This window comes from Trachurus japonicus, chromosome 10 (genome assembly GCF_045865225.1).
Source record: "Trachurus japonicus isolate A0001 chromosome 10, Traja_1.0".
NCBI classification, from domain to species: Eukaryota; Metazoa; Chordata; class Actinopteri; order Carangiformes; family Carangidae; genus Trachurus; species Trachurus japonicus.
In genome coordinates this window covers 12,676,630-12,702,342 of record NC_140916.1, presented here as the reverse complement: position 1 = coordinate 12,702,342, position 25,713 = coordinate 12,676,630, and the positions used below count along the sequence as shown (strand labels likewise).

The following is a 25,713-nucleotide window of genomic DNA, read 5'->3' as shown; positions in this document are numbered from 1 at the left end:
TAGGCTACATATCTTCTCCTTTTTGTGGGCAGACCTGTACAGTGGAGTAATGAACAGCATCTTTTATTGACACTGGCTGGAGAACAGCTTTCACTGACAGACTAAAACAGTTCACTGTCACTGTTCTTCTTTTGACTACAATGACATCTGGTGGAGATCAGTGACAGTTCACTACTACTGCCATCCAAGAGGAGGTGCTGTAGTCACATCAGTTACTAACAAATCAGCCAACACCTGTTCCCCAGAGACCTGCCTGAGTCTGAAATAATTTGCATGATTTGTGACTTTACATTAAGTATTACGATAAGCTACAAATTACTTTATTAATCCCCAAAGGGAAATTCATTTGTCTGGTCTGGCAGCCCATCTACCATTTGCGGAAGAATTAAAAAGCCTGATGGCTGCAGGTCCTACAAAGGATCTGGCTACCGCTCCGTCCTGCATCATAAGAGAGGAGCTGCTTTATTTTCATCCATCAAGGTGTTATGAAATGGATGATCCAAGTTGTTCAGAATGGCCTCTACCGTGTGCATTTCTCCACCACTTCCCCCAGTGAATCCATCTGGGAAACATGACTGAAGTCTCCTGTTATCATTCATGGGGAACTTCACATGGAACTTCAGTAGTTGCCATGGATGAGATGTACAAGTGTTGTTTGAAAAGGTGTCAACTTTCTGAGTCTTCACCAATATCTCCAGCTCATCACTCTTGTTGGGCAGAGAGTTGACATGTCCCCATGATGACTGACAGCAGAAAGGACCTACAACAGTACATCTCCACCTCAAAGCCTTCATCTTTGCACCACCAGCAGCACTGCAACCACGAAAACACCTCTTCATCTCAGCAGGAACAGGGTGGCATCCTCCAGACTTGCTCCGTTTTCAATGAAAGAAGCTCCTCTCCTGAACAAACCCCTCTCCCCACAGAAATGATCCATCAGTAGTTGACTAAATATGACAAAAACATACAAAAACACAACTAAAATAAAGCAAAAAATTGAGTAAAAACTCAGAGCTACAAGACTTTGCTGCTACCAGTTGAAGCGCATGTTCTGGAAAAGAAGAACAATATGTAGCCTACATTTTATATTGTTTGTTCTACTCCACTACACTTCAAAGGGATGCAATTTAGATTTTACTACAAGATACCTCGCAAATTATGATTTTACAGGTTAAATATATGATCAATGTGCTCAATAATGATGCAGATGTACAGAACAGACTGTAGAAAAAACAAAACAACAACCGTTGAACCAAAATGGCGTCCACCTCCACCAGCTTTACCTGCCACTCGATGTCGCACAGATCTACACAAATGTCCCTCTTTCTCCCTTCTCAGTGGACAAGGAAGCCAGGTAAAAGAAACACAACATACACATCTAACAACACACAACTACATAAGCTACTCTGTCAATAAGACCATGAAAACAACCTAGCAACAGCCATTAGCCCGCGCTAGCATCCACAGCTAGCTCCATTAAGTTACCGTAGCAATGCTAGCAATCCGTCTGGTAGCCATAGCAACATTTGACGAAAACGCTCATGTGGCTAACGGCAGAAGGTCAACTAATCCATACCTAGTAACCATCACTAAGCATAAATCAGCCATGAAGCTACTTACCCTGTCTGGGAAAGACATCCAACCTTGGACTTGTCCACTGTGACCTGAGACACAGCAGTGACCCTGACAAAAGTTTATGTCACTGCTTGACCGGGAACTGAGGCAGTCCCCATGGTCAGCTCACCTGAGGAAACTAATGTGGTTTCCGCACTGTACTCCACCATCTTGGCTCCATATAAATGTGAGAGCGACAGATTCACGTGCTAACAACACTAGGCTCAGACAGAGGCCGATTGACTAACTGCTCAGAAACAGTCACATGCTTTTATATAATTGTTGAAAATCTCATTTATATAAAGTTAACAGTGGAATTTATTATGTTAAAGGGATAGTAGCATTTTTTTTAAAAGTGGGGTCGTATGATCTACAAGTACTTTAATTGCAGTAGAAGACTCTCTGCACTCCTCCCGTGCAACACCAGCCCATAGTCCTGCCCAGAGATTTACAACATACAGACCCAAAGAAACGGCCTATTTTCGTGGCCTAAAAGAGGTTTTACCTGAAAAAAAAATACACAGTTCCATTGTTTGCTAATATAATTTTTTCCAGCCCTTCAAAGTGCAGAAAAAAATATGTCCTCTACAACATCACGTTTCATCCCGAGAAATCAGCAGTTTGTTGTAAAGCTATTGTAGAATAAAATTCAGAAGAATCTGTAAGCAGAAAGACTACAAGTCGCGTAGGTGACGTCACACACCAAATGCCGCCCTTTCCCGTGTCAGTTGGTGACGTATTTTCTGTGGGACACAGATCTGTAGTCCGTAGAGCGGTCTTTACACAAAATACATTCTTCTGTTGCCGTTTTACGATGAACGGCTGATTTCTCTTCATGAAACGTGATGTTTTAAACAGGTAGAGGACATATTTTTTTCTCATGGCACAATTCAATCGGATCACGAAATAAAATTTTCAGTCTCATTCATTTGAATGGCAAGTTTTTCAGAGTTGAGGTCCCATGGCGCCGTTACTTCCTGCTTCCGCTTAGGCTCTCTATGGGCTGGCGTTGCTAACGGGAGGAGTGCAGAGAGTCTTCTACTGCAATTATAAAGTACTTAGGGGCTATTTGTAGATCATACAACCCCACTTAAAAAAAATGCTACTATCCCTTTAACACAAAAAAATAACTTACGTAAATATAATTTGACATAGGCTAGCCTATTTTTTTTACGTAATCAGTCATGTTGTTTGTCCACTAATCTCTGATGTTTTTGCTGTTTGCAATAACATAATAATTGTATGTTCCTAAAAATTATTTTTATCTTTAAAAGATAGCAGGGCTTTCACCACTTCTTGTAAATAACTATATGAGGAAAAACTGATGGAGATCACTAACCCCATGCCTCCAGTCATCCAAACATGACTAACTACTTTCCATCTGCGTGTAATTTAAAACACTTATTAATAAACTGGTCAATGTTGATTCCATTTAATATATAATCGATAATTAGCAATTTGGTACTTTGGGCAAGTCAATACATAATTTAAGCAGCAAATGCATCATTATGTCGTATCATTTGATGCTATTTATGTCACACATAATTAAATGCAGATAGATAGATAGATAGATAGATAGATAGATAGATAGATAGATAGATAGATAGATAGATAGATAGATAGATAGATAGATAGATAGACAGACAGATAGACAGACAAGTAGACAATCTATTTAAGTTTCAAGCTTCAGTGCTCGTTTTATTATTATTAAATTAAAAAAACAACAGAAACTATTTGATCTGTAAAAATCCGACTGATGTTTCACAGTGTTGATAACAGCCACTTTGAGGGTAAATGAGTAAATACAAATAAATGCTCACATTCAGAACAGCAACACAACGACAGAATCCAACTGTTTTAAGGTTTCTGTGGCACTTTTCTACTTGGCTTTTTAAAGAGAGAGACGTGGTATTTCGAGAACACCTCACACAATAACTGTACTTTATAATACACATTTACACAGCACTGTCGACGTGGCAAACTGACCTAGTAAATCTGGTACATTCAAACGTAGAAAACAATGCCTTCGAGTGAAGTTACTGAGTGCCAAAAACGAAAAATACAAACACAATGAATAAAAAATGCTTGAATTATGCTCAAGGACTTCTTACTGTCGAGCCACAATGAGCCACTTAAAAGTGCAAATAAGAGCTTTAGAAGGAAATAAGTGCTCAATGTTTTTTACATGGATCAACACAACTTTTTAAAAGTGGATATTTTCTGACAACTTTAGCCTCAAAATTCAAGGTCAAGAGACAACCCATGTAGTATGATTTCTGAAACACACAGCTGTAACACATTATACTGTGCAATTTTTTAAAAACAGGTTTAAGGCATTATTATATGGCAGCTGCCTTAAAACTAAAGACCCCCTAGCCTAAAGACATCTGTCCATCATGACACAGGAAGTCTTGTTAGTGTGCTGCAGCTATGTCAGAGTGGGGTGTTTTTAAATACACCAAATTTTGCTTTTGTAATGGAAAGGCAGACTTTTCTGTTTTATTCCTACAAGCCTTTAGTTTGGAAGAGTAAAACATTTTTATAGCATTCAAGTTTTTTCTTCAAAATTGTGTTTTATTATTCAAATAAAACAAATTTAGGAGACACACTCTTGCCTTTGGAGGTTTGGACAGCTATTGTTGAACCTTTGGTTGAAATTGTACTAAGAAGCAAATTAAGTTTTATAACACTGGAAATGTCTGTGTGTCTTATTTGCTTTGTGCTCTGCTACATTTTGTTTCGTCTTATTTTGTTTTAGTACATTCTGCTGTAGGAAGTTGAGCACATTGAAAAGACTTTCTTTTTCAATGCATTTGTCTGTTTACGGAATAAACAAGGAGAACAGGCTCAAATGAAGACAAAAAATGGGGATGTTAAGTGCAAAACTACAGGTAAAGAAAACAAGACTTTCTCAGAGGCACTCCTGTAGAAGGGCTGCAAGTAAAGGTGCTACACCAATGACACATAATAAAAAACATTAAATGCTACTTACCATGATGGAGGTGCAATGTCAGTGATGATGGATGGAACAAGTCTCTAACTTGGGCAGCATTAACACAAAGTTTCCTGATGACCTTTAAATATGGATGTAAATTGTGAGTAAATGAAACAATCTGTTTGTAAAAAACATAAACAGTATCCCTGTAAAGAAAACAGAAATATTCAATTGATAGTATTGTATTGGTCAAGACATCAAACCATAGAAAAAGCAGCAAATGGAAGACTAAAATTTAGATAAATCTAAAACGTACCTTAAAGTCAGATTTTGCTGAACAAAATTTTATATATAAAAATGGCAAAAAGCTACAAAACTACTTGAGAAGAGGACTGTAGTTATACTCTGTGTGATAAACTTCTTCTGGAATGTTTTCTTCACTGCGTGAAGTGACAGGATAAGGTCAGTGTTTTGGGATATGTTGTTGTTGTACAGCTACATTTCAGGCATTTGTCTTTAATTGGTCCAGTGGCTTCAGTCGGACTGGCCGTTCTGGCAGCCTTTCAGATACAGTTCGTCCTGCGACAGATGTCCATCATAGCTGTCCATATAGAGGCTGCTGGTGCTGCTGCCGCTGCCGCTGCTGCCGAGGAACGTACCGACCGCCCGGCCCTGACGAGCGTGGCCGACGGCATCGCTGAACACTTTGTTGATCTGCTCCTCTGACGGCATCCACCAGTCTGGGTTTGAGGCACAGTGCATCCGGATGAACTCTGACAGGGAGATATTGAATTAAAATAGATTAACAATAGTATCCAAAAATATTGGAAATCAAAGAAGTGTGGTCACACTTTATAATGTGAACAAGTGAGATTACATTACATTATTGGTATTGCTCGATCTCATGTTTTACATTGAACTGATATTTCTGTCTAGACTCTGTATTTGGAAATTTAAATGAAATCAGTGTGAACAGACGTCTGTACTTAAAGCATCTATAACAGATACTTTATAATAACAGTGACAATGTGAAAACAATGTGAAGAGGGGGGGGGGCACTCAAAATCATGAATCTATTGTCACCTGAACTGAAAGATGACCTGTTTTACAAAGCTTCATAGGATTATACGTCTGGCACAAAAGCCTTGGTTCAGTCTCTTCACTCTCATAGCGTTATTATCAGCCACAGCAGGTGCCGTTTCTCAATAAAAAGACACTATGCACTATACACTGACTCCTCGGCAGCAAAGCGTATAGTCACACACCATGTGGTTTTCAGAAACTTAACTTAAAGTGAGGGATGGTGTTGCTCCTCGACTGCTGGATGAATGTAAAATACTTAGACTTGTTGAAGTGTTGGAGTCGGCATTGTCTTTTCTTGCAAATCTGATCAGTTATAACTGACTGTCATGCGAACACGAACTGGAGGATAACCCATATCAATGATGAAATTTGGATATTTTTGTTTATGAAGTTTATCTGATCTGCGCCAAAAGTGGTTTGAGTCTCAGTTTCACCTTGTTGTGAGCTCATAAATAATGAGCACTGATTTGACAGCTAGTGCTGCCTGTCAGATCTGAAGCTCAAGGAAGTTCAAGTACTCATTCAACACACTGAGTAATATTTAATTTACCTGCAGACTGAAGCACAATGTGAGCAGTCGTCTACATGAACAGACTGTGTACCTCTGAGGCAGCTGACTTTGACGGGGTTGAGCGGTCGTCTCTCCAGGCCCGGCTCCCCTGAGTGGACTGAACGCTTCCTTTTGCCCAAACCACAGGAGAACTTCAGCTCGTCTGTGGTGAAGACGTAGCGTATCAGGTAGCGCAGCAGCCGTCTGCCGTCTTTCTTGGAGGAGTTGACGGCTTCGTCCCACTGCTTGTTAGTGATGAAAAGAGGATAATTCTCCAGCAGCTGTTTACTGCCCTGCAGGGAGGACGGAGATGTGCATGGAGTGATGGTCTTAGTGTACCTACCTATTTGAAATGCTAAAGCAGCTTCATGTAGTTATTTACTTTCATTTGATTGACTGCATTGTCTAAAGTTTTATCATCATTCATAACAAATAATATACATCAAATAAAACATCAATAATGAAAACACCAACCTCAAAGACCGTTTGCCGTTCCTCCTCCTGTAGAGACAGTTCTTTAAGTTCATATTTTCACACCACTTACTTGTACAATTAGCACCATGCAGAAATGTATTGCATGATCTGATCTGATATCTTCACACTTTGATATATGCTTTTGATAACACACGCTGCAAAGAGCTGTGAAGATGATGTGAGAGAAGCTGTTTCCTCACCTCTGTGAGCTGCTCCTCTGGCAGCGGCTGGACCAGCTGGTTGTGAAACTCAAGAACAGTCTTGAAGTAGTCGAGGACATTTTGACAGGGAACTGTACAACAAAAAAACACACGGGTCAGTGTGACCACTAATTGAATCACACTCTGATGACTCATTATCTCCCCTTTTTAAAGATAATGTTGACTCTGATGTTATTTTGAGATGGGCTTGATCAATTTGCACTGTAAACTAGTAGAAAATAAGGAAAGTGTGACACTGTGAAGCAGAGAAGTTAAGTAAAATAGGTGTTCTTAAGACTGTTGCTCCAAACAGTGTGATGCATTTAAATAGGATGTTTAACCTTTGGACTTGGAGCCTGAGAGCCGCAGACAGGCTCAGGAAACCAAGATGTGCTGACAGATAAATTATTGTCATCACGTCATCATAGGATTTATTGACAACAAGAAAACCACAAACATTATCCCCTAACCTGAGCGGACAGATGACAGGAAAAACCTGAGTAAATGGGAGGAAAAGAGCTGAAACAATTACTCAATTCATCCATGAGTTGATAACAGTTTGAGCCATTTTCCTATTGCACATATTTGTTTGTTCCAGCTTCTTAACCGCCGCCTGGGGCTACAAGTAATTGCAACAGGCCTTTTTCACTATTTTCTGACATTTCACAGACAAAACAATTCATCAATTAAGCGGGGAACTAATGGGCAGATTAATCAATAATAAAAAATACTCATTAGTTGCAGGCCTAGAGTGCAGAAACAATGAATTCTGATGTCTCCATACACTCTGAACGCTTTAATTGGTATGAAAATGATTTGAATCATGTGCTGGGGCCTTTGTAGTCACCAGATCTCAACTAATATGAAAAGCTGTGGGATATTTTGGAGCAACATGTTGGAAAGACTTTAAAGGGATAGTTCAACATTTTCGCAAATTCTCCTATTGCCATAATCTCTATAGTCATAAGATTAGGTTTGTTACCTTTAATTATTGGTGCATGTTGATTTGAGATCCGCGAGGCAGAGACGTGAGCTGCTCAGCTAATGCAATGGAGGTAAATGGTACAGGTCCCCTGTCCCTCAAAACTCATCAAATACACAATTCAACAACTCCAAAATTCTCTAGTGGACAAGTTGTGACCTGCACATTCACCATGCTATAAAATATTAATGTAACATTACGACACAGCGTTGTTTTTCGAGGTAAATGCAACCGGAACTACATTCCAGACACGGCTGCTGGGCGGAGTGATTTCAAAAGCGCAAGTAGTTCCGAATATTTGCTTCACATATCGTAATGTTACATAATTATACATGATTATCTCATGATGGTGAATGTGCAGGTCACAACTTTTCCACAAGAGCGATTTGGAGTTGTTTGATTGTGTATTTGATGAGTTTGATGAGGGACAGGGGACCTGTACCATTCACCTCCATTGTGTTCACTGAGCAGCTCGCGTCTCTGCCCCGCCGATCTCAAAATAACATGCACCGATAATTAAAGGTAATGAACCTACTGCTATGACAATGTGGATTATGGCAATAGGAGAATTTCCCAAAATGTTGAACTATGAAGCCCTGAAGATGTCATGGTAACTTTAACTTGATTTGTTACCCCTCTGTAAAATGCCTCAATTAATTTGCAGCTCAGCCTCCAGTGTTGCTCAAAACCAAATCGCCCCTCTTTCTTTACTCCACCTGGGATGTTCTCCAGCTTGTTGCGGAGCTCCTCGTTCTCCTGCTGCAGAGACAGAACCTCCTGCTCCAGCTCCAGGCAGCGTGGACAGCAGCTCTCCTCCTCCTCGTCCTCCTCGGGCAGCGTGGACGACGGGTGCCCGTACGACTCAGACGGAGTCGGCGAGCCCCAGCCTCCCAGGTTGTGACTCGGCGGAGACACCCCTGAGCCGGGCTCTGCTGACGGACACTGCTCGTCCTCCAGACCTGCGGCCAGATGTTGCTGCTGCTGCTGCTGCTGCTGCTGCTGCTGAGGCCCTGAGAGGAGGTAGCTCTGTAGGGAGTCCGTGAAGATGCGGAGAACAGCAGAGGTCTGTTGTTGGTTCAAATGGCTTTGTTGAGCCTCCTCTTCTGGGTCTGTGGTGGAGGAGCTCTCTTCGGGTTTGGACTTCCCCAGTGAGGAGCAGTGAAGCCCCTGAGCGTCCTCCAGCTTGATGTTGTTGGAGGTGAAGGAGGTGGAGGAGGAGGACGGCTCCAGGAGACGGCCGTTGTTGAGGAGGCTGAGGACTCGGCTGCACTGCTGAGCGAAGGCATCCAGGATGAGACGGTTTTCTGCAAACAAACAAGGAGGAAACGAGACGTCAGAGATGTTGGTCGGCATCTACAGGTCAGTCATCCTCAGATAATCACATGTTTCAACAATCAAAATACATTTCAGGCTCAAATTCAACCTTGGAAACAGCAGCTGACAGAAAACTCTCCTCATGGTCCATTTAGTGCAACTTTTAACTCAATCACTAAGTCCTCATCAGCAGATTGAACTTGGTCAATTGCCATGAGATGGAAATAAAAAAGACACAAAAACCAGCGAAGCAGAAAACACTGAATCACTCATATTGTTTCCCACTATCAAACATCTACAGTTTCATGGCAATTAAGCAAACTCTATCTGCTGAAGCGGACTGTGATGTGACTGAAAGCTCCAGAGCAGCTACTAAATGGACCTTAAATTGTCAGCTTTTCATTTTCATTGTTTATTTATTATCAACTGCCCAGAGGCACAGGACGCACTCAGATCCTTCATTTAAATACACGTACACTTCAAAACATCTGTATTATTTGTAATTTCAAACATAAAAACATAAAAGTACACATGGCTGGTATCTTTATATTATAATGATTGGCACTATATACATTTATTTGACTTTAGTTGACTTCATATTCAGTTTGGGTCAAAAAGTAAATCTGAGAGCTCAAGAGATGATGGAGTGGGGAGGAAGAAATTATCTTTTATTTTGAAATTCTATATGATTTGATCTCTTGTGTCGTTAATTTGCTGATAAATAAATGTTGAAGATTCAAACTTTTATATTTCCCTCTCTGAAAAGTGAAGCAGCACAAAATAAAAATACTCTTAGTGTGCTTGAGTAGCTAGATTTACTTAGTTACTCTCCATCACCGCTGAGACATAATGAAGTCTCCTGAAGGAAGGCGGCCCATTGATGCTCAGTGATGGAAACAATATGAGTGATTTTGTGTTTTACGGTTCAATGCTTTTGTTTCTTTCCCAGTTCCTGTCTTCCTTCCTTTTTTGTAAAACCGTTGTCTTGTCGAGGCAAAGCTTTCCATTACAGTAGCATACAGTAGGGCCCTCTGTTGATACAAATGTCAGCTTCATTATGCTGATTTATTCAGATGTCAATAAACTCCAGAGTCACAGTATCTGCTGTGACCAAACCCAACGAACGCAGCAAAGGGAAATCAGCACGGAGCCATTGTCCAGAGGAAAAACACGCCTCAGTCAGCGTATAGTTCCCCTGGTAGTCCAGGCACGTCTCAATGAGATGATCTCACACATACCTCCATGTAATGATTATGAGTCCAGTGGCCTCACACACACACACACACACACACACACACACACACACACACAGACAAAATGAGTTCTAGACGGCCACTGCTGCGTTGCCACGCGCTCAGACGTGTCTATCAGCCTGGCGCAGATGTGTCGCATTTATTAATATGCGTGCTGTCTCTGTTTACCCGTCGAGATGTATCTGATATCATTCGCCTTCACCCTGTAGCCCCCCACCCTCTCCCCCTCCACTCACACCCCCACCCCCCTCCCCAAACCCCCCCACCCCTCGTCCTCCTCTCCTCTCCTCTCCTCTCTCACCAGTTCTGTGGCACTGTGAGCTGAGAGCCTCATAAAATTTCATTAAAAACAACACGCTCTGCAGAGGCAAATTTATGAGCCCCATTTATTTTAATCACAACTCTTTGGGAAAGGCTTTTCAATGCAATTTGTGTTATTGTGTGCTGAACTGATTGCAGGGTCCCTGGGTCTCTGCTGCTTCTTCCTCTTCATGAGAAGGACATCAAGTTCCTTTCTCTTTTTTTTTCTCCTCCCCTCTTTCACACATGACATTAAGTTGCTCCCATCGTGCAGATAAAAGCACTTTGATGTGTCATTATCAGTAAGAATACGCGGCACGTGGTGCATCTGGCGTAATGTGAGCACATTCATTAGAGCAGGGAAAATAAGGTTTGTGTTTATTATTTCATAAAGTGAAATCAGGACCACGTGCCTGCAGACATCATCCCTCAATCCTAAAGAAGGAACCAAGTTGGCTTGCACACATCCAATGTGGGTTGAATATGTGGTGTTACAGTAATGCACTAATATCACTTCACACGTATAGGTGCGTTAATAAAGGGCCAGAGTGCAACCTGAGCCCATGCTGAAGACTTGATTGCCCGTAAAGCAACAATAACCAGCAGCAAATTGAGCCTCCGCTGCCAGCAGTGATAGACAGATTAATATCTGATTAGAGCGTGAGATGTCTAATGTTTAATTTCATAACTGCCAGGATTGGGTTCATTGCTTTCATCTTAATGTTGGTTCCCATGGACCCGCCCTCCACACGGGGAACACATTTCTTCCTGAGCCTGTACAGCCCTCTAATGAACAGCAGCTGAGGAGAAAAATGAGCAGGGAACAATGTGTTTCAACAGGAGAGTGTGAGGGCCCTTCCTGCACACACACACACACACACACACACACACACACACACACACACACACACACATATAGGTACACAAGTAAACACACACACACACGCTCCAGGACAGACAATTACCCAGTGTAATTTTTAGCACATGCACACAGGAGATTCAATCATGACTGCTCTCATTACAGCAGAAAATCAATCACTGCTGACAGGAAGAAGAAGGGGAAGAAATGGGAACAGAAACATGAATCTCAGGTGATGTGGAGCAAACAAAAGAGAGATGCTGGGTTTTAATTAGATGCTGCTGCCTCTTCCTGTTAAGTTTATTGGCTCTCTGTGGAGAGAGAGAGAGGTCTGAAAGCTCCTATCTGAGCAGCAAAAGAAAAGAAAAAGGAAAAAAACCAAACTACACACAGACACCAGACAATGTGAAGACAGAAAAAAAGTGTTACTCTAAAATGCTCAGGCCTTGCTCTGTCACTCTCATCATCATCATCACCACTCACTCTGAACAAGTTTTGAAACCCACCTGAGCTGATACTAAAGGTGCAGTCCGGGGAGAACCGCGGCTCCGCTGCGCTGCTGCGGGCACCGAGAGATGCTGCAGCCGCCGCCGCCGCCACCGCCGCTGCCGCTGCTGAGGTGGAAGTGGGGACTCTGCTGCTGGGCCTGCTGCTCTCACATGGGAAACGATGCTGCTGCTGCTGCTGCTGCTGCTGAGGCGACGGGTGATGCTGTTGGCTGCTGCTGCTGCTGCTGCTGCTGATAGCGACGCTGGTCTGGTGGACTGGCTGCAGACGCTGCTGCTGCTGCTGCTGGTTGTTGTGGTGTTGGTGTTGGTGTTGGTGGTGGAGGTGGTGATGGTGATGGTGCGGCTGGAAGGGATGAGGCTGCTCGGGATGGAAAGTGAAGTGATGGTGTCCGTCGCCCCCGCCGCCGCCGAACAGAGGCACCTCGACCACAGTGGACCTGTCAAAGCGCGACTTGCCCGCCGAGCGCTTGCTCTGGAAGGTTTTCAGGCTGCTGTACGGACCCCGTTGTTGGCGGCACATCATCATCTTCGGGGCGCACGGCCCTTCATCTGCGGGCTGCTGCATCTCTCCCTCCATCCCGGGGCCAGGTGTCTCACACACACACACACACACACACACGGACCAGCTATCGCGGCGTGCTGCTGCTGTGTGGTGGTGGTGGTGGTGTGTGACAGGCAGGCAGCAGCTGAGGAGAGAGGGAGATGAGATCCGTCAGTGTCTGGCTCGGTTTCCCTACACACTGTGTGAAGGGTGGTGGGCTCATTTACTGACAAGCCGCCGCTCCAATCCCCAGTCGGGAGCGCCGATACCGAGACTCCTCCACTGGGAAATACAGGCGGGACTTGTGCGCCGCTGCCTGCCTCCTTTGTAGCCCACATCCACACAGAGAGAGAGAACAACGGGGCGCTATAGCAGTTCAACAATCTGACTGAATGAAAAAAACAAAAAAAAGAAAAGAGGAAAAAAAACAAATGAAAAGGCAGAGGCCATTTTGCTTCAGAGCCCAAACCATCAATAGAGCGACATGAGCACATATGGAGAAAAAAGGCTTCAGTCACATCCAGACATCAGAAGCTCAGACGCAGATAGTGAGGGTTTTATTTATTTTTGATTGATTATAAATCAATAAAGAGACTAAAACATGTTATTCTCTATATCTGAATCTCAGATCCTAAATATGAAGCTTTTCTAAATGAGATCAGAAGGTTAAATGATATAATAAATCCTAATGAAATTAGATAAAAAGTCGACTCTAATTGTTTATAATTACTTATCTGAGATCCTCTGTTGAAGGCAGGTAACATCTGTCCAGATGCCCACGGCCCTAAAAGTTTGCAGCGCCACGTGGGGGCGCCACATTATAGGTTACAAAGGCTTTAATAGACGGAGGGTGAAGAGAAAGACCTGATGATGGGTGTTTTTTTTTCAACAGGTCATACAGGTCGATGGGTGTTTCTTCTTTCTCTTTTTTTGTTGCTCCTGTGTAACATTAAAACACAAACAAGTGCTCAGTTAATACAGGCTGTAGGCAAATATTAAAAGTTATAGAGACTATGGGGACAAACTGTGAACAGCTGTTCGATTTATTTCAGATAATAACTAAGCATCTGGATGAGATGTCAGTCAGAGGGTTTGTATTTTTTTTTCCCTTCTGTCGGCCACCTGACCTAATTAAACATATATAGCCTATTTATAGCCCACTTGAAGCTATTTAGGAGCCTGCATGTAACTTCTGATGAACACAACACTGGCTCACAAAAAGTGAGAATTGCAAGTTATGTAGCCTATTTGGTTTAGTTTTATTTAGATTGATCTGCTTTATCATAAAAGATATGAAATGAAATGGTCAGGTGTTAAAAAAGACAACAAACACTGAAAAGTGGTAGCCTAAATTACCTATTGTGACACAAGCAGGCTACACCAAAGTCAGTGACACCTGTACATTTTAGGCAACTTGCTGTAAGATACCAGACCAGGTAACAAACAATATCTCCTGTTTAAAGCAGTTTTCTATCTAAACTGATAGGCTAGATGTTTGTAGAAGGTTTAATACCCTTAACGACAAAACGAATCTAATAATTTATCTGTAATCTATTTACTTTGAACACTTTTCATAATTACCATTTGTCACGTGATGATAGAGATTATTTCTGGATACATCCATTGATTCAAAGAGTAACTAAAACTGGCATCGCCGACCCCCCTGCCTCATGAATGCGCACGTCCAGTTAATGGGGGTCTGCGTGCGCGCGTACACAGCGCGGAGTCACAAAAGCAGCAAATCTCCAGTGAGGTGGGCGCACAACTTCTGCACCGAGGCGGTGGGACGGTCACAGGAGCAGCTCGACCGGAGACCAACTCGTTGTTAAACTTCGCTCTGGTGTTTGTTTGTTTGTTTTTTTAATCGCCTGTTCCTCGGATCAGAGGAAAGTTTGTGGTCGTAGCATTTAAAAAAAAAGTGAGTTAAAGGTCGTCAACCCGAAGAGGATCAATTAAGGATTTCCTCACACTGCAAAACTGGCAACTTGAGTGTGAACGCGCCCTGGATGCTGCGAGGATGAAGGTGACTTAACTTTTAGCATCTCTGGATTCACTTTCGGTCAAGTCCCCTCCTCCATGAAGAGGAGCCTCTAGCCCGGACTGACTCTGAGTCGGTGGTCGTCCGGGTCCTCTGCCGGGATGGTGCGCCTGCTGAGCTGCCTGCTGCTGGGATATCTGACCTGGAATCTGCGGATATCGGACGCGCAGGGGGAGTACTGCCACGGCTGGCTGGACGCTAATGGGAATTACCATGACGGCTTCCAGTGTCCGGAGGACTTTGACACCATGGACGCCACCGTGTGCTGCGGCTCCTGCTCGCTGCGCTACTGCTGCGCCGCCGTGGACGCGCGACTGGACCAAGGCGGCTGCACCAACGACCGAGAGGTGGACAACACGGAGTTTGCAGCGCGTGAGTTCAGTTGTTGTTGTTGTTTTTGAGCCCCTTTTTCAGACGTTTTGGCTCTCTCAGCTAAATCATCCTCATGTTTCATCATTTCAGAAAAAAACTTGCCAAAAAATGCTAAATTTTGTTTGATTATAGGTTCGATAAAAACAAAGCAAACCTCATCATTTAACTCTGAAAATGCACAGAAATTCATACACGTGAAGTCAAATTTATGACTGGCTGAACTTCAGGAAAGTTGTCTCCTGCAGAGAGGTCAGAGGTCACCTGAAAAAAAGCAAGTAGCCTATGGTTTTAGTGCTTTACTGACAACAACTCTCTTTTGTAGGACAATAACAACATGTTAATGTGTGGTTTAAGGTAAAAAAAAGTATCATGGATTTCACTGTATAAGTGAATATTATATCACTGAGTTTTTCTTCAACTGTCCTTCTTAAATACGTGTTTAAATATTTTGTCCATCCATCCACAATCTCCAGTTTCCAGCACCTGCTCGTGTGTTGCAGTGTTTTTCAGTGGGAAAAACTAGAGGAGTTGTTAATGAAGGCGCAGCCTGTCAGTCACCGAACGAATAAAAACTAATTGAAAACGAATAGAACAGGACCTCGTCTGTGAACTGCATCACAACGCGGGGGGAAACACTTCCTCACACGAGCTGCTGCTGTTATGCTGCCAAACATGAAGCACATTCACTCCGACAAGCTGCAGGAAAAGAGCCAGCTGAAGTCGTCTGAGCGTCAGAGAGACAGCAGGTCGTTCTCTGTGGCTTCTTTACACATTTAACAGGCTCAGAGAGCTGCATTCAGCCTCTGCTGGCTGTGAAATCCTCCAACAATAGGTCACTTTAACCCCCGAGGTTTTATCGGTTTTCTTTAAATTTCCTGAACGGATAAGTTTATAGGTGTGTGACTGAATGGAGGGTGTGCACAATTTTTTTTTTCATCCTATCAAAATAAATAAACATTCATTGATACCCTCCCAGAGTGCAAAGGGGCGTCATGAAGTGTAACTTGAGATGTTTGCATTTTGAGCAGGAATGTGTTGCTGTTTGGTTTTTAAAATCAAACTGTGAAGGTATTTTTTTTATTTTTTGTTTTTAAACACATGATTATAAAGTTTAGTATCACAGTTTTAGCCACGATAAACAGCAGCATGGATCAACTTAACACGTTACTTTAACTCCTACTAAGCACTTTATAAACAGCTAATTGCATATATAACTTATTATAATTAACTTATTATTAGGATATGTAAGTGTTTATTAATGTATTTGTCACAATATAAGTCCTGATGTTGATAGTTTAATATATAAACAGATAATATATAGTAAAACACAGTCTTATTTATATTGATTTGTCCTTTTAGGCAAAGTTGTAGAAGAATATTGATTGGTAAATAATTAAATGTCCTTAAAGCTGCATCTATCTACATTGCAGTGTATTAATAATTATAGTGTTGTTATATAAATGCTGTGTGAGACTTTGGTGTGTTACAGTTAGAAGTCAACTGCTTTGACTTTCTGTGTTTGTCTGAACGTTTACAGCCTTTGATGGCGTTCAGTCGTCTCTCCATGACATGAAGGTGTTTCCTCACAGTTGATCCTCACCCGTCTGTCTCTGTCTCTGTCTCTGTCTCTGTGTGTCCTCGGCCCTCAGAGCCCATCTACGTGCCCTTCCTGATGGTGGGAAGCATCTTCATCGCCTTCGTGGTGGTGGGCTCCCTGGTGGCCGTCTACTGCTGCACCTGCCTGCGGCCCAAGCAGCCGACGCAGCAGCCCATCCGCTTCTCGCTGCGCAGCTGCCAGGGGGAAACCATCCCCATGATCCTCACCACCGCCCCGCCGAGCCTCCGGGCGCCGTCGCGTCAGTCCAGCACGGCCACCACCAGCTCCAGCTCGGCCGGCGGCGGCAGCTCCATGCGGAGGTTTTCTCTCGGGGGTCAGGGGCAACAACAGGGGCAACAACAGGGGCAACAACAGCAGCAGCAGCAGCAACACAGCTGTCTGGTTTCTGCCACCATCTCCTCCTCAGCCTCCACCCCCACCCAGACCCCTCAGACTGTGCCCCCCCTCCCGCCTCCCCCCTACACATCCCCACCCATGTCGGGGGGCATGCAGCACCCACTGCCCCCCACCCACTCCCACTCCCACTCCCACGCCCACGCCCACGCTCACGCTCACGCCCAGCTGCAGCTCCATCAGCCCTCGCACCCCGCTCAGAGCGCCGGCTTCCTGCTGCCCCAGCACCAGTACTTCTTCCCCCTGCAGCCCGACGCCTTCGCGGCCGCAAAGGGCTTCGCCGACTTCGGACAGAGCTGACAGAGCAGCAGCTCCCGGCGCGGAGGGAAGTAGAGGGATTACCAGATTTCTAGACGGTGGTGGTTTGACCCCGGTGGGGGGGGGGGCAAACACACACACTGCAACACAGCTGGTGGTGTTTTGGGTGGAGAGGCTGAGCCGGCTGAACGGACACACAGAGAGGGAGAGAGACCAAGTACAACAAAAGCTGCTGTGGTTGAACATCATCGCGGCCCGAGGCGTTTCCTGCTCTGCAACACAGGGCACATCAAAGTTCAACAGACCTGTTAGAGACAGCAGCAGCAGCAGCAGCAGCAGCAGCAGCAGCAGCAGCAGCAGCTCTGGAGCTTATGCACTTTTATATCGTATTGTAAACACAACTCTGTGGTCTACAGTTTATTTTTTTATACATACATACTCTTTCTCAAGGTGGAAATGTACAATATGGACTGAAATCTTCAATGTCAATGTATCACAGACCTTCCTTAAAAAAAGAAACACAAAAAACAAACACTGTACAGGCGGACGGCTCCAACACTGTCACTGAGACTCTGCTGTGTGTTGTTACATTATAAGATATATGGAAAAAAACATGTTGGAAACCAGGGAATTATGTTTTTTGTTTTTATTTGACAATCGCAAGAGAAAGAGGGGGGACACCCGACACACAAAGGTCGTTTTATTTTGGAGGAAATGTGGACTTTTTTATATAATGTGGTTCAATTTACAGGAAATAAAACGTTGCCTCTCAGTCCCCGTCTGTTGCACTGGTGAATTCTCAAAGTCCAGTTATATTTTTTAACATTTAAACAAAAAAAAACAAAAAAAAAGGCACGTGTCCCAGAGAGAGAAGCCTGATTGTCACTCAGACAGAGAGGAAACCGGAGCGGTCGGCTCGGCTCGGCGACTCCCTACCTGTCGCTCAGTCTTGCGCCAGACTTCACAGCAGGAATGCAGCGCTGAGATCAGTCATTGTCAGTGTTCAATGAGCATGGCATGGCCACAGTGTTAAAAACAACTCGCCCCAGAAATAGAGGTTTAGGTTGCACCAACAGGTATGGCCAAAATCTCCACAAAGACGCTTCTGTTTTCCGGTTATCTGACTGTGAAATAGACTTTGGCAATCAGTGTCTCATGAAACCTGTTTGCCGCCACACTCACCGTCTCCTAAAAAAAAAAATCTACACTTCCATCAAAAACACACCGTCCATGATAACCGTTTATCAGATTCCAGTGTAAACTTCCTCCGGTTCGTGTTTGTTCCTGTAGCCGTCCGCTCAGACTCCCATATCACGTTACGCCACTCTGCTTATTATAGAGGAAAATACAAGTTGTGAACACGTTTTCACGATATTTCCCTAGATCTTTTGGATAGGTTTCATCTTTTATGTCCTTGCCAGGCCTCAGAAAAGTTTCCAACATCTTTTCCAAGTCGTCCACAAAGAGGTAGAAATTTCTGTTTATTATTCCTCACACTGCAGGCTGTTGCTTTATTCTGTCTCAAGTTTAATTGAAATCCAACCTTTTTTTCTTTCTTTCCCCCTTTGTCTGAGTCCCAACCCTTTGAATACTTCCATTTTTCTCAGAGCAAAACTATGTATTTATCTTAATCATTGTGCCAATAAGTTCATGAAATATTAAAGTTAGAGTGTTTTCATTCTACAAAAAAATCGCACACCATTTTTGACACAGCTCCTGGTCTGCATTTATTTTTATTTTGTTAGCTATTCATTGTATTTATACAGTGTAATTACCTCTTTATATGGTAGTTTTCCTTGTTAGCGGTAGGTCCTGGATTCAAATTGCTTTCAAACACGAGGGACTTCCAGGAAGCGAAGCAGCATGTAGTCCCGTGTTACAGTTTGTGATTTTATATCATTACTATCCACTGCCTCATTGTTGGCTGCTCGCTGCCGTCACACAGGGTCAGAGCTGGAAGTCACTGCTAATGAAAACCAAATATTTCACAGTGATGCTGCTTCACAGACAGGAGGTTGGCCTCTATTGTGAGTGAAGCAATCACAGGAAACACTGTGTAATTATCAACACTGACCACAATATCCATCAAAAATACATCTAGAGATATGAAACAAGAAGGAGTGAACAGATGCTCCAGCTGCTCTTTGCTTTAAATCGTTTTTAACTGACTTCTTTATTAAACCGATGAGTTTGTTTGGCTTCACTAGAGACGGATGCAGCAGCTGCTCTTTAGTTCACTGCGGTATTAAACTGCACTCTCTGTACCAACAGGTGTCACCAGGTCAACCGGGACGGAAATCCTTTAGTTAGCGATTTAGCTGATGATTCTTGTTGTTTGGTCAAAAAAATATCTGAATAGTCACAGCAAAGACACTCTACTTCTGCAAGATGGCTCCTTACAAGCCACGTCAGTGAAGGAAATGGTATAGGCTACACTTCCTGTGTCCTGAGTGGGCGTGGCCACCCGTACCCCCACTTTATGTTGTGAACATGTGTGTGTGGAGATTTATATTGGCAATTTATATTTTCTTTTTATATTACCCATTAAATATTTACACAGCTGACAGTCATATTTAGCATAACTAAAATTAGTTAGCGCGGGTGTTCGCAAATGTTAGTTGACGTTACATAGGACATCTGTGCCAAATCTTGCAAGAGTGTGTTGTTGAGACAGAGACAGGTCTTGAACAAAGTTCAATTTATCCTGATTTGTCTGTCTGAAATTTGCCATTTTAGTGTAAAAATGTTAAGAAGATATGTAGCTTGTGAAAAATTAATCCAATATTTACTTCAGGGACAATGTCTGTGCAAATTCTCATTTGTCCAGTCAAAGGCATCTCTAAGACGTTTCGGCCTTTATCTAAGTGGCTTCATCAGTTTGTGTAGACTAGCCAATCTTGTCAACACGAACTGCACAAACTGATGAAGCCACTTAGATAAAGGTTGAAATGTATTCAAGACGAAAACCCAGTTGTCCCAAAGTCCACTTGTGCAGTTGACTTGATTCAGTTGCCAAGAGATTTAGTGTCTATGGGGTTAAAGAATCGACCATAATCTCTGCCCACGTTCACTTCCATTGGAGTCAATAGACTCAACGTTACGTTATTATCTCATAGCGTGGTGAATGTGCAGGAGTTGTTGGATTGCTATGTGATGAGGGAAACCAAGAAATCCCATTAGCCTCCATAGCGTAGCTCTGAGCAGCTCGCGGCTCTGCTTCGCCGTTCTAAAAATAGCTTGCACCGACAATTAAAGGTAACGAACCTACTGCTAAAACTATAGGGATTATGGCAATGGGCCAATTTGCCAAAATGTTGAACTATCCCTTAAACCTTCTTTGGTCACAGTTTCCTTAAACCTCAAGATGTTGTCTTTAAAGTCGACCAACAGTCCAAAACCTAAAGATATTCACTTTACGATGAACACAAAGAAGCAGAGAGGCCTGACTTTCTTTATGAATGATCACAACAGTTGCCAGTAGATTTTCTCAATTCAATTCATAAAAACTGATTGCAAATGCTTAACACAACAACAAAGCCCTGCAGTCAAAGTGGACCTGGGTCGCTTTTAATGTATCTGGACACCCATCAGTACCAGGAACAGATTACTGTGTGTTTGGGATCAGAGACACAAATAGGTCGACTAAACACCGTCACAATAACAAATAAGGACTCTTATTCTATCATTTGTTTGTCCTGCATGCAGCCTGATGCTTCTCCCTGCCTTTTCCTGTTTAGGTTCCCTGTCCTGTTTGTCGCCACACACAGGCAGAAGAAGACACGGTGATTACAAATCCTAAAGCAGACAAGAATCAGAAAGGATGTTCACATTGTTTCTCCATCATTGTAAAGTTTATTTCAGTAGTCCTTCATGGCAGTAAAAGACAACACTTATAAGTTTGCAGTCCCAACATGCAGAACAATCATTGAACAAAATGACAAAAAAAAAGAAATGAATACTGAAAACAAAAGTTAAAAGGTGCATTTTTTTCTCTTTTGTAAAGTGATCAACACTCGAGGGAGAATCAAAGTAGTACAGTTAACACTTCAGAGAACAGTTTGTGTTATCCATTCATGCAGCCCACGACTTTCACAGACAACAACGTGTTTTATGTTTTCTGGAAAAAAGAAAGCAACAGTCCAAGCCTTCCACAACGACGACATCCACATTCAGCGGTTTGGAAATTTTTAGACAAGATGACAACCCATTAAAGTTTTAACACTAAAAGACCAGCAGAGAGAAAACAAAGAAAAGAAAAGAATCATTAACCTGCACTAAACTGAGAAACACAAAAAAGAGCTTTTTTTTCCCTGTAAAGCAGAGGTACAACTGCATGAAGAAGAAAAAACAAGTTACAACCATGTACACTCAAGAGAAATCATTTTACCGAAACCAGATTATACCAGATATCCACTAACTGGAAAGGTACATCGAGTGCATTGTGCAACATCTCCTGTCGAAGCGAGCTGAGCATCAAGAACTCCCACAGTCGAGGCTGAGAGTTTGACCACACATACACACACACACACAGTCATACCACACACATCGACACTCACACACACGCGCGCTTCCCCATACGGGCCATGCATCAGCACACAGTAGTAACACCATAGCTATACCTGGAGTCGTGCAGACGGACAACTGGAGCAAGCGTCTCACACTCACGCGCACGTTAAAGAACACACACCAGGAGAAGCTCCCAGTCTCTCACAGAGGACACACACATGCAATGCATACATAGAAGTTATCCTCTGTAGACGCGACACACACATACATACACAGACACACAGCCTCACACACACACACACACACACACACGTACAGAACATGCACATGCAGGCAATAAACCGACACACACGCACGCACGCACACACACACCATCAGAAATCTGATCTCCCATAGGGAGAAGAAAGCAATCACACAGACATTAAGTAGTCAATCATAAATAAATCAAGCTATAACAATATTAATATCAATAATAACAAGACATTTAAGAAAGCTTCGGTTTCCTCATTCGATCTATTCTATCCTGCCAGTTTATCAGAGGAAGAGAAACAAAAAAAAAGTTACGGACGAGTCATTACAAAGCCAGTCAATGCAAAATTCATACATCTCCAATATAAAAATACAAATCCACAAAATAACTATAGAGACAAAGTAGTTTTGATAATGTTGTGGAGTTTTCCTGGCTAATATTTCTCTCTCTCCCTTAAGCTAATGGCACTTATGTTAGAAGGATAAAATCTCCATTTGAAGGGAAACACTATATCACCACCTGAAGCTTCAACAAGACCATCAGACGGCCTCCCGTTCACCTCTGCACCAACAAACCTTCACTTCTCTGCAGTTTTCGCGCTGTACGACTGCAGCACTGTGGCGGCGGCGGGGGCGGGGGGGAGACAGTGGTTTTGTCTTCAGTAGGTGTGTGTGTGTGAAGCACTGGTCTAAGCTAGCTGGTTAAACTATTCTTGGCTATCGTTTTCTTCTAAGAGGGAAAAGATCTACGTAGGCACCGTCGTGATTGCTGAGACAGGAGTGACGTGTGGAATGCAATTATCAGTCGAGAGCAATGCTTCTGCTGTAAAAACGGTGGAAACAGGACTACTGTGTGTTGCAGGAGGCAACTTCTTAGAAACAAAAAACAATAAAAAGGTGAAAATAAAGAAAACCAGGCACAATATCTACATACGTTAAAAACAAAACTAAAAAAAGAAAAGAAAGAAAAACAATGTAATCTAAAAGAAACAAGGATGAAGGCATGAGCAAATGTAAGGCCTTACACAAGAGACGCATCCTTAAGTGCAAAAAAGAAAATTTAAATATTACAAATCTGCTCTGAAGTGGTCCATTCAGTGCTGGAATACACTCAGGAGTGTGATTAACATTTGGTTTTTAATTTTTCCGAATTCACTAGTATTTTGTAGATTGTATATACGACTGCTCTTTGGCAATCACTCACAGGTTCAAATCCTCTACGACTAATCCTCATCCAGTGTTTTAACTTTAATAATAATAATAATAATAATAACAATAATAACAGTGTTTAGGAGTTTGATTTCAATTCAATATAATGATTTTTGGCTCAGTGCTAAAACTGTCCTTCCTTAGATCATTTAGTTAGGAGACGTCCACTCCGACAAACTGAGCGAGAACAGTGAAGAACTTCAGACCACAGACTGCTAATAAAAGCACAGTGCTCATCATGTCTGCTGGACACACAACTACGGCTTAAATGAACACGGTTTGTTTTGTTCCTTGTTTTTTTTTTTGTTTTTTTTTCCCTTTTCAAAGATTAAACAATGTCACTCTCCTCTGTTCCTTTTATATTCTGTCCAAAAAAAACCTCCTTCAATCATCGCTGGAGGCACATGCTCACACCTCTCGGCCTCTCTCTCCTCCCCGTTAGGCTTCAAATGTTGCCATTAGAAACGGCCGTCGTGGCTCCGGATTGGCCGGCCTGGAACAAGTAGGCCGGCGGGCTCACCACTCGTTGGTCCTCTGTTTGGTGGTGTCGTACGCTCTGATGACCTCAGACTGGGACACCACTCCGTTCTCGTCTTGAGAGAAGGCGTAACCATCTGGAAGAAGGTCAGAGCGAGTTAAACCTGAGCTGCTGCAGATCAGTGATGACTTGAATGTGTAAAAACAACTGAAATAACAGAATAAACAAAAAAATATTAAAAGTAATAATAGTTTAACAGTTTGGAAAATGCCCTTTGCTTTCCACAACCAATAATGGTTGTTTTCACAGTTGGGTTTTGTATCAGTGAATAAAAATATTGTGTGATGATGATTGAGACTGAGATTTGCTGGTGACATGACAGAGCCAGGTTTGTCGTTTACCTTCGTTTCTATTCTTTATGCTGAAAAAACTAAACTAACTGGCTTCTGTGGCCTGATCCAGCTAAAGTAGACATTATGTTCAGGTCACAGGTTTCTGTTCAATATAAATACTCAGCAATAAATAAAAATCTCAGATGTTTAACAGCAAAATCCTCAAAAAAATGTTTTTTTTATGTTATATATAATGAAGCACAGTGCGCTTTGTGTGACGTTATTCTTCTAGTGCAATTAATGCAAGAAAGCAAATAAGCAAATTTCCCAAAATGCTCCTTTAAAATAAACTAAATTAAATAATAATACGAAACAATATGTGAAACAAAACACAATCACAGCTTGGTCAAAAGTTTTATCTGTAGCACAACAGCTGCAGCCCTATGAGCTACCACCTAAACTTCCCTACAGGGTTTCTCTCTGGCCTTTGACCCCTGACTCACCTTCAGGTGTCAAATGACCTGGTCAGTACCTGGAGGCCAGCGGGCAAGTTCAAAGGACACCGCTGAGACGGGTGCATTGTGGGGGAATAACAGCGCAACATTTCATCACTTCATCGTAATCTCACTCTACTTGAACTCAACTCAGGACACACGAGTGGAAGGACGGGAAGTCGACAGCAAAAAGAGACGGGGAAGAGGGTGAGAGTGAGAGAGGCGTCTATGGGGTGGCTACAGGGGGCGGGCGGGGGATTCAAACAGGGTGGAGGTTTGAATAATGAAATTTTAAAAAAGTATCACACAACAACGGTCTCATCCCCACCTATGAGACAAACAAAAAACAAACTGATCAGACAAAAGACAGAACAGAGAAAAAAGAAACAGAAAAACAAACCCATGCTGTGATTATTATTATCATCGCTGACTTCGAATGTGACACCTGAGCTTTAAGGCGTTTTCACACCGGGAACGCACGTTAGTTCACTGGCACGGTCCAGACCAAATGTAATGTGTTGTTTTTTTTTTTGGTGCAATTTGTTTTTACAGTGCACTTTTTGCAGGTGGATCAGAATTAGTAAACAAAGCCACATGTCTGCTGGGGTCGATGGTAACGCAGGAAGCACGAAGTAGAAGTAAACGATCACTGAGAGCTCGTACATCTCACTTGTTCTGATATTGATCTGACTCAAACACCTTGAGACATTCACAGATATAAATACAACATCTGTTTTACATCTGTTTTGCTGTTCGAACGAAGATGGCGTGTTGCAAGACGGCTGCGAAGGAGAGTGCGCGTCCTCATGTGTATCTACCATGGCATAATTACATTATACTGTACAGGTGCATCTCAATAAATACAATTTTCATAGAAAAGTTGATTTATGTCAGTAATTCAATTCAAAAAGTGAAGTAAATACATTATATAGATCAAACAGAATGAAACATGTCATGTCTTTATTTATTACATTTCTTTTAATTGTTAGTTGTTAGTTTCTCAAACTATTTGAATATAACAAAAGACCAGTTTCTTTAATATGGAAATGTTGGTCTTCTGAAAAGTATGTGCATCTATATGCACTCAATACTTTTTTGGGGCTATTTGACTTGAACTACTGGAAATGGACTTTTACATGATATTCTAATTCA

The 25,713-nt window shown here is 42.6% G+C and overlaps 3 protein-coding genes across 14 annotated transcripts in view; 1 reads left to right on the top strand and 2 right to left on the bottom strand.

Annotated features, from left to right (window-relative positions):
* Positions 1 to 4,173: 4,173 nt before the first annotated feature.
* On the bottom strand, positions 4,174 to 12,654 carry bend4 (BEN domain containing 4). The gene is made up of 6 exons (XM_085789318.1): positions 12,071 to 12,654; positions 8,555 to 9,142; positions 6,857 to 6,948; positions 6,657 to 6,683; positions 6,235 to 6,475; positions 4,174 to 5,322 (listed from the first exon to the last, which is right to left on the bottom strand). The coding sequence occupies exons 1-6, from the start codon at positions 12,648 to 12,650 to the stop codon at positions 5,084 to 5,086; spliced, it is 1,767 nt and encodes a 588-aa protein (XP_085645444.1). The 5' UTR covers positions 12,651 to 12,654; the 3' UTR covers positions 4,174 to 5,083.
* Positions 12,655 to 14,390: 1,736 nt separating this feature from the next.
* On the top strand, positions 14,391 to 17,964 carry shisa3 (shisa family member 3). The gene is made up of 2 exons (XM_085789317.1): positions 14,391 to 15,024; positions 16,674 to 17,964. Exons 1-2 carry the CDS (start codon positions 14,754 to 14,756, stop codon positions 17,333 to 17,335), a joined length of 933 nt encoding a protein of 310 aa, XP_085645443.1. The 5' UTR covers positions 14,391 to 14,753; the 3' UTR covers positions 17,336 to 17,964.
* Positions 17,965 to 21,122: 3,158 nt separating this feature from the next.
* Positions 21,123 to 25,713, bottom strand: part of atp8a1 (ATPase phospholipid transporting 8A1) — a 116,293-nt gene continuing 111,702 nt past the window's right edge. For 8 of the 12 annotated variants that reach the window (XM_085789326.1, XM_085789321.1, XM_085789325.1 and 5 more), the window contains one exon: positions 21,123 to 23,871. In XM_085789326.1, coding sequence (XP_085645452.1) covers positions 23,774 to 23,871 — 98 coding nt within the window. In that variant the 3' untranslated portion in view covers positions 21,123 to 23,773. Of the gene's footprint in view, positions 23,872 to 24,570; positions 24,890 to 25,713 lie in introns of all 12 variants that reach the window. The other 4 variants (XR_015036878.1, XR_015036876.1, XR_015036877.1 and 1 more) reach the window with 1 other exon arrangement.

Bases quoted from the DNA above. Each gene is read 5' to 3' on its own strand.
- bend4 (XM_085789318.1), bottom strand. From the start codon at position 12,650: ATGGAGGGAGAGATGCAGCAGCCCGCAGATGAAGGGCCGTGCGCCCCG. The intron at 9,143-12,070 runs GTGGGTTTCAAA...GTTTGTTTGCAG, and splicing joins CACCTTTAGTATCAGCTCAG to AAAACCGTCTCATCCTGGAT. The intron at 6,684-6,856 runs GTGAGGAAACAG...CTGTCTCTACAG, and splicing joins CAGAGGAGCAGCTCACAGAG to GAGGAGGAACGGCAAACGGT.
- shisa3 (XM_085789317.1), top strand. From the start codon at position 14,754: ATGGTGCGCCTGCTGAGCTGCCTGCTGCTGGGATATCTGACCTGGAAT. The intron at 15,025-16,673 runs GTGAGTTCAGTT...CTCGGCCCTCAG, and splicing joins CAACACGGAGTTTGCAGCGC to AGCCCATCTACGTGCCCTTC.